The sequence below is a fragment of the Tarenaya hassleriana genome, unplaced genomic scaffold (assembly GCF_000463585.1).
Source record: "Tarenaya hassleriana unplaced genomic scaffold, ASM46358v1 Cleome1, whole genome shotgun sequence".
Taxonomy (NCBI): Eukaryota; Viridiplantae; Streptophyta; class Magnoliopsida; order Brassicales; family Cleomaceae; genus Tarenaya; species Tarenaya hassleriana.
The window spans coordinates 2,754,978-2,763,319 of record NW_010960187.1 but is presented as its reverse complement, the minus strand read 5'-3'; the positions used below and the strand labels follow the sequence as shown (position 1 = coordinate 2,763,319).

At 41.5% G+C, this 8,342-nt stretch overlaps 2 protein-coding genes and 1 pseudogene across 3 annotated transcripts in view; all 3 read left to right on the top strand.

The window, feature by feature from the left end:
* Positions 1 to 1,023, top strand: part of LOC104806939 (linoleate 9S-lipoxygenase 5, chloroplastic-like) — a 4,222-nt gene extending 3,199 nt beyond the window's left edge. Inside the window, exons 9-10 of the mRNA XM_010532057.2 lie at positions 4 to 24; positions 101 to 1,023. Coding sequence (XP_010530359.1) covers positions 4 to 24; positions 101 to 869 — 790 coding nt within the window. The 3' untranslated portion in view covers positions 870 to 1,023. The remainder of the gene's footprint in view (positions 1 to 3; positions 25 to 100) is intronic.
* A 119-nt stretch (positions 1,024 to 1,142) lies between these two features.
* Positions 1,143 to 4,992, top strand: LOC104806933 (annotated as a pseudogene).
* A 434-nt stretch (positions 4,993 to 5,426) lies between these two features.
* Positions 5,427 to 8,154, top strand: LOC104806919 (probable beta-1,4-xylosyltransferase IRX9H). 2 transcript variants are annotated; one of them, XR_770684.1, is made up of 4 exons: positions 5,427 to 6,451; positions 6,998 to 7,247; positions 7,328 to 7,697; positions 7,800 to 8,154. XR_770684.1 is itself a non-coding variant. In XM_010532038.1 (3 exons), the coding sequence occupies exons 1-3, from the start codon at positions 5,637 to 5,639 to the stop codon at positions 7,454 to 7,456; spliced, it is 1,194 nt and encodes a 397-aa protein (XP_010530340.1). In that variant the 5' UTR covers positions 5,427 to 5,636; the 3' UTR covers positions 7,457 to 8,154. The 2 variants fall into 2 exon arrangements, 1 of the variants encoding a protein (XP_010530340.1); XM_010532038.1 differs by having other exon boundaries at positions 7,328 to 8,154.
* The last annotated feature ends 188 nt before the right edge of the window (positions 8,155 to 8,342 follow it).

Below are 8,342 nucleotides of genomic sequence, written 5' to 3'. Positions count from 1 at the left end.
AAGTCCTGCTGATCTTCTTAAGAGGTACACATTCAAACTCTTTTTTCTATGTACTTTGAGTAGTAAGTAATCAACATGTTTCATAAAATTACGTTTACAGAGGTGTGGCGGTTCCGGATCCAAGCAGCGATGGTGGTATTCGTCTTTTGATCGGGGATTATCCGTATGCTGTTGATGGACTTGAGATCTGGTCAGCCATTGAGACATGGGTCACAGAGTATTGTTCGTACTATTACAAAACCGACAAAGCTATCCAGGTTGACACTGAGCTACAAGCATGGTGGTCAGAACTTCGAAATGTAGGCCATGGCGACAAAAAAAATGAGCCTTGGTGGCCGAAAATGCAGTCTCGATCCGAACTTATCCAAGCTTGCACAATCATCATCTGGATTGCATCTGCTCTTCATGCAGCTGTTAACTTCGGACAATATCCATATGCCGGTTTTCTTCCTAATCGACCTACGGTTAGTCGTCGATTCATGCCTGAACTAGGTACGGAAGAGTACGAGGAATTGAAGAAAGATCCTGATGTTGCATACTTGAAGACGATCACCCCACAGTTTCAAACATTGCTTGGAATCTCTATCATTGAGGTTCTCTCTATGCATTCAACGGACGAACTTTACTTGGGGCAAAGAGAATCTCCGAATTGGACGGCTGATGATGAGATTCTTGCTATGTCGAAAAGATTCACGGTGAGGCTTGAGCAGATCGAGAACAATATCATCAAGAGGAACAATGCTAAGAACTTGAAAAATCGGTTTGGTCCGGTTAAGATGCCGTACACTTTGTTGTATCCAAACACTTCGGATTATACAAGGGAAGGTGGCATGACCGGTAAAGGAATACCAAATAGCATTTCGGTTTAGAGATTTGTGTCGGGTAAAAGGTGGTCGAAATATATATATAATAATAATCATATAATATGGGGAATTATGAAAGCAGAGTCGGAGTCTGTACCTTGGAGACTACGGTTTTGTGTTTACAAATATATAATGAAATTATTAATTAGATCTTGTGTGAGCCTGTTTTTTCTTAAATATTTCTATAATATCAAATATTAAAATACGAATATTCTTTTTTTTTTTGAAATTTTGTCTATTTGTTATTTTTGTGTGATTTTTCTTCTGAGGAGAAGCCTTTGACCTCGGAATTGGTCCCAAACAAGATTATCGTTACCATATCTGATCTCAATCCGTTTTGAGATTTAAGGAAAAAATGATCGGAATTAATCTGTTCTTATCCATTATTTGGTAAACCCAGAAACTTGCATTCCCTATTTAAGAACGATGAATCTGTTCTTCTCCATTCAGGTCCTTTCGTGGTCTCTTCCCTCCGACCTGAGAAGAATTCATCCAAAATGGCGGTTTTGTCTCTTCCTCCAGATTCTCTCGTCCTCGGACTCGACAGCGCTACTCAGTATGTCCTTTCCTTTTAGTTTCCGATCCTCGTATCTTTTATCAAATCCTAATTTTCGGTGAATACCCAGATGAGTTGATCCCTGTTTTCCCTGTTTCTCAGTCGAGAACTGCAATTTCATTGTTCGTTAGGGTTGAATGTTGTGATCTTGAGGGTTAATTCCTTCTAATTTGGCATTCATCATCTGATTTGATCATCAAAGGTCGTGTTTTTTTTTTACATTCATAACAGGGTTTTGAAGAGATTATGAAATTACAATGTCCTTACCCGTTAAACTCTGAACTTGTCTCTCTTGATCTTGTATTGGACTCCGATCTGAACATTGTCAAGACAGAACTTGTTCACTTTGATTCTGACCTTTCTCACTACAAAACCAAAGACGGGGTTTATCGGGACAAATCCGTGAATGGAAGAATCGTGTCACCACATTGATGTGGGTCTGAGGCCTTAGATCTCATTCTCGAGAGGCTTTCGAAAGCGAATTTCGATTTCGGAAGAGTCACTCCAGTTTCAGGTAGTGGACAGCAACATGGTAGCGTGTATTGGAACAATGGCAGTTCCGAGATATTGAGATCATTAGACTCCGAGAGACCATTGAAAGATCAATTGGGAAATGCCTTCTCGGTTAAAGAATCGCCGATATGGATGGACAGTAGTACCACTTTGCAGTGCAAAGAGATAGAGAATGCTGTAGGAGGGGCCATGGCATTGTCAAAGATTACCGGCTCTCGGGCTTATGAACGGTATACGGGTCCTCAGATACAGAAGATTTTCATGACGCAACCCAAAACTTACAAGAACACAGACCGGATTTCTCTTGTCAGCTCGTTCATGGCATCGCTGTTGATTGGAGATTATGTTCTATTGATGAAACTGATGGTGCTGGGATGAATTTGATGGATATAAAGCAAAGGTGTTGGTCCAAACCTGCTTTGGAGGTTTGTTTATCTTTTGGTGTATGATTCCAGTTTTTTTTTTTGACTCGTCAAGGAAATGTTTGTTTGATGATACTCTTTGTTACAGGCTACGGCTCCCAGTTTGGAGGAGAAGCTCGGAAAGTTAGCCCCGGCTCATGCTATTGCCGGTCCCATTTCTCGGTATTTTGTTGAGAGGTTAGTATCCTGAGATTGTTTAAGTGTAATGAATTCAATAGTGATGCATACCACATCATGGATATCAGAACTTTGATTCAGACATGAATTCTTGATGCCAAAATTGCAGAGTGAACAAGTTTCAAATATACATATGAACATCATTTTATCGAGTAGAATCTTTACTTCTCGATTCAGAAGATCCGAAACTCGTCTGATGTTATTACAGGTTTCAGTTTGACAAGAACTGTGTGGTCGTGCAGTGGTCGGGGGACAATCCTAACAGTTTAGCAGGTACTTCCATAATCTTTTTCGGTCTTTACCCGTTTTTCTACTTCCAGTTGGATTCCGTCATCAACTAGCACAAGTTTCAGATTATGAATTCCGGGCCTCAAGTATGTGCTGCATTTGCAACAAGCTATATCCATTTTGTCGGAAACATGAAGTCTGGTTGTGTAACTTGTATTTTGTGTTTTTTAAATATGTTTTTCAAATCATTTTCGGATTCGGACTCTCAAAAATTTTGCCGGATACTCGTAGTCTAATCTAAGTACCAAAACCTTCAGTATGAGTACGAGTATCATGCTCGAGGTTTTCGGCTACGGGTCTAGATACCCCGAAATTTGTAGGTATCCGACCCCGTGCCCATCATATTCCATGTTGATTAGCATTTATCATCTTCCCTTGTCATATCCGATGTTTTGCAGGATTAACGCTCAGTACTCTGTGTGATCTAGCAATTAGTCTCGGAACCAGCGACACGGTAAAGGCTCTTTTTCATTTTCAAGCTTTCATTCCGACAAAGCGAAGCAATGAGCTTATCATATTCTTTGCTTCAATGATTCGCCATTTTTTTAGAACCGGTTTCCAATTCTACAGGTCTTTGGTATCACCAAAGAACACCAACCTTCTCTTGAAGGCCATGTTTTCCCTAACCCGGTGGACCCGGAAAGTTACATGGTAACGCTCGTTTACAAGAACGCTTCTCTCACCCGTGAATGTGATGACCAAAAACTTTCTCATTCTTCTTCGTTTTTTTAAAGATCGGGTTTCACTTTCGGGAGCGGTTCTTAGTATATAACTATCTTTCATTTTTCAGATATCCGAAACCGCTGTGCTGAGAAATCTTGGGATGTTTTCAATAAGCACTTGCAGCAAACACCGCCGCTAAATGGTTAGTCAGGCAGTCGGCATCAATCCATTAGTCCTTTCTACGTCGTCTTTTTACATCTCTAACGTCTTTGTTTTCTTTGGCTGCATTAGATGGGAAGCTCGGGTTCTACTATACCGAGAATGAAATCGTCCCTCCTCTTCCCGGTATGTTTCTTAAGACGTTCTTCTCCCCACTAAGGGCGTACACAGATCGAATATCCGAGTTTTTTGGGGTAACCGGTTTTGTTTTCTGGTACGCGCGATACCCGAAACCCCGAAAATTTGCAAATTTTATTGACTCGCGTTGACTTTAGGGGTATAATGATAGTTTTACACGGAAACCCCGAGACTCGCTGGTTCGGAAAAACACCAACCAGCGGGTCTCGGGTTTTAAACGCCCACCCAAACTTCCCACATCATTCTCTTTGACAGATGTTTGATGGTTTCTCGCTTTGATTTCCTTGTGTATAGTTGGCAGCCACCGCTACGTTCTCAAGAACTTCTCGGGCAAAACTCTCGAGGGTGTCAAGGAACGGGAAGTCACAGAGTTCAAGGGTGTCAAGTAACGGGAAGTCACAGAGTTCAAGCCCGCGTCCGAGGAAAGTAGTACATATACTCATAAAGCAACGTACTGACATTTCATTTCATCGTCCTGACATCGTTCCTCTCAGGTTCGGGCATTGATCGAAGGACAGTTCCTCTCGAAGAGGGCTCACGCAGAGAGATTCGGAATGCCGGCCCCTCCGATCAGAATCATAGCCCCGGAGGAGCGTCAGCCAACGAAAACATCCTCGGTCTGATCTCTGCAATCTTCGGATGCGACGTATATACTGTCCAAAGGCCTGGTACCTTTCTAAAAAAGATCGAACCCGCTCATTTTTGTTGCAAAATTTTACGCATTTCGATTCAGGTTGAATCCGTCTGTTCATTGGGCAGATTCGGCATCGCTGGGAGCTGCAGTGAGAGCTGCTTATGGATGGATGTGCGACAAGACAGGAAGGTTCATGCCGATTTCGTGTCTGTACGAGGGGAAGTTGGAGAAGACGGCTCTGAGCTGTAGGCTTAGGGCGAAAGCCGGAGATCAGGACATGGTTTCTATGTACAGTTTGTTCATGAAGAAGAGGATGGAGATCGAGAAGAGACTCGTCGAGAAGTTAGGCCATTTCTGACCTCAAAAAAAAAAAAAAAAAAAAAAATCGGGTCTGAAGGGTCAGATTGAAACTCGATGAAGTATTTGTTTTCTCAATGTTCAGACCGAACTTAACGGTTTTACATATACATACATATATATATATGTATGTAATAAAAATAAGAGGTAAATCGAACTCTATTTTTTTTATTCTCCCAATAGATAACGTATTTTTAAAATTTAGTCAAATAAGTTTACTATTTATTTCTAATGATTTATTCAATACGAAAGTAAAATAATTAGAGTATTGATAGTTTAAAATATAAAAAATATCGATATAGGGGAATGCATGAATGGAATTTTTCAACCATTAGTAGATTGCTATTTCTATATATGGATATTCAAATAGCATTAGTTAGATTTAATATCTAAATTGACGTAAAAACGATACCGACATCAAATGAGGAAAAAACATCACAAATGATTTATATCAACAATTTTAGTCTGATTATTAGCTAACAAGGATTCAAATTTTAAAAAGTAATAAAAAATTTGAGGAATAACATTTATTATTATATTATAATTTATTAAACAATACATGTACACGCACACTATATATCGGAGGCGCCCACCCATCTCTCGCTGCAGCTTAAACTTGACCTTAGATCTCGAAGTTTTCTCCATTTGAGCTCGAAGAAGAATTTTGATTGTCGCATTTCTTGCAAGTTCTTGCTGAATCGATATGGTCACTGCTTATTGATCTCTGAATTTCGCCGTTGTTTGGTTCTGTGGATGTTCGATTTGGTCATGTGAGGCGAGAGAAAACGACGAACCGATCGGATCGAATGGCTTCGATCCGGCGAACTCTCTCTCCGGCGTATCGCGATCGTCCATCTCAGAACGGTGCTGCTCCGTTCTCGCCTCTGTCCGTCTCCTCGCCCTCTCAAAAGAGCTTCACCAATGGCGGTGGTAACAATAGTAGTAACAGTAGCAAACACAGTTCTTCGCATTTATTTTTTTTCCTCACCAGATTTATCGAAGCGGTTTTCGTCCCCAACAGCTCGCGACGGAGCGCATGGCGGCGACCGTTTTACCGCTGCGTCGTGTTCTTCCTTCTGGGGTTTCTGTTGGGTATGACGCCGTTCGGCGAAGTGAGCGACGTTCGTGTCACCGACCAGATCAAGCCACCGTACATTGAGGCCCGTACGGATGGTGGGAAGGGAAGACGAGAAGATTTGGCCGCCGACGCGGTGAGATTCGGTGTTGAGACCGAAGTGAGTGGGAAGATCTCGGGTAATTTCGATTTTGTGCCGAGGAAGCAAATAATCGTGGTGACTCCGACAAACAATCGAGCGATGCAGGCTTATTACATGAACAGGATGGCCCAAACACTGAGACTGGTCCAGCCACCGGTGCTGTGGATAGTCGTGGAGACAAACGCGGCGTCGTTCGAAACCGCGGAGATACTGAGGAAGACGGGGGTTATGTTCAGACACTTGGTTTGCAAGAAGACCAAGGCGAATATTACAGACAGAGGGGTTCACCAGAGGAACATGGCCTTGGAGCATATCGAGTTGCACAAACTGGATGGAATTGTCTACTTCGCTGACGATGATAACGTATACTCGCTTGAGCTGTTCGAAAACTTGAGACAAATCAGGTATCTAATCATATCAAATCGAAATTATTGTAGGTTAATTTAGTTTTGAATCTTCTGTATGGGGGAAGCATCCTCTTTTCAATTGAAATTCTCTGCCTTTGATGTTTTCTAGCCAGTACTTGTTTAGGGGTGTATATGCCTCTGTTCTGGTTCTTCTAGTGTTGTTCATGCTGTGTTTCGGACACAGAGACCATTAATGGTTGCTCATAGGACAACATTTTGTCATTATAAGGCTGTAAACAAACACTGTGGTCATTTTGTGAATGAATTGGCTGGTCTTGACTCTTGATTCATGATGCTGAAACTAGTGAACTTTGAAGTTTGCCCGCAAAATCTCGGTTTGTTTGTCAGTCCATTTCCCATCTTCTTCCCTCTCATTTGCTGTTTTCTGTTCTACGTGTTTTGTTGATCTATTTTTTTCCCCTCTGATTTTGGCCTTTCAAGATTTCATTCCTTTTGACATGAGTGACGGCTCAAGATTCATATGTTATCATCGTATAGTGTACTAGACCAGCTTATAAATCTATCGCCTGTTATGCTTTGTAGCCGATTTGGTACTTGGCCTGTTGCTATGCTCTCACCGAGCAAAAACAAGGCCATCCTCGAGGGTCCAGTATGCAATGGAAGTCAAGTAATTGGATGGCACACGAACGAGAAGAGTAAACGAATTCAGAGGTTTCACACCGATATGTCGGGATTCGCATTTAACAGCACTATACTCTGGGACCCGAAAAGATGGAGATGCCCTTTTCCAAGCCCAATCCGTCTGTTAGACACGATGGAGGAGGGATTTCGAGTATGCATTCGAGTTTCTCTGTTCTATATTCTTAAACACAAAGTGTTTTTTCAGTGTCTTGACATTGTGTTTTCGAGCAGGAGACGACATTTATAGAGCAGGTGGTGGAAGACGAAAGCCAGATGGAAGGCGTCCCACCCGATTGCTCAAGGATACTAAACTGGCATCTCCACTTGGATGCTCAGAGTGCTCCTTATCCACAAGGCTAGCTTATTTACAAGATGAAATTTGTTGGAACTTACCCGAAGAAAAAAAGCCGTTTTTTGCGACTTTGCAAACTATATATTTTGACAGTGATTGATCCAAAATAACCTTAGTTATGGATATGTATTGTCCATAATATCTATAGCATTGATTTATTCTCTCGTTTTTTTGTCTCTTGCTTCTCTTTTCTTCCAATGTAACCATCGTTGGATGCAGATTTCTGAGTTTGGTGACAAAATTAATAAGGTACGTGACAATATGGCTGACGGTTTTCTCGGTTTTTCCATATGCACTATACATCAATGTATAGAGTTGCTGTAGCGACAGAATCATTGCCCGTATCTGCAGGATGATTAGGTACAGTAACGTAGCACGATGATCATTCTGCTGAATGCTGATACAACAATGCTTCTAGGGATCATCCTGCGGCATGATCATTCTGCCACTGACTTTTCCGAGCAACAGATTCGGAGCAGGACGGCAAGACCCAGAGGGTAAAATGGGTTCTTTGATTGGTTTGGTGATTTGATTTCTCTGGTGAATTGGGTTTTGGCTTATTTTGGGGGTTTTTTTGTGTTGTTTTGTATGTAAGATGTATTAGAGATGGGAAGATATGTTTTGTTGGAGAATTTTGTCACTTGAGAGAAGAATTTAGTGTTCTTGGATCAGATTCTTAGCTTTCTCAACGGGTTTTGTTGGAGAATTTCGTCTCGGTGTTAGCTTTAGTTTGTTCTGCCAATGGCTGCTAAGAATTTCCGGATCGGGTATAGGTTCGGTTCGGTTTATAAAAAACTGTATCGGTTTGTATTTTTATATTGAATTTGGTTTGGGTTGGTGTTCCACTGCTAATGACTTGTATGAAGGTTGAAGACGTTTGGAAGAAAAGGGAAA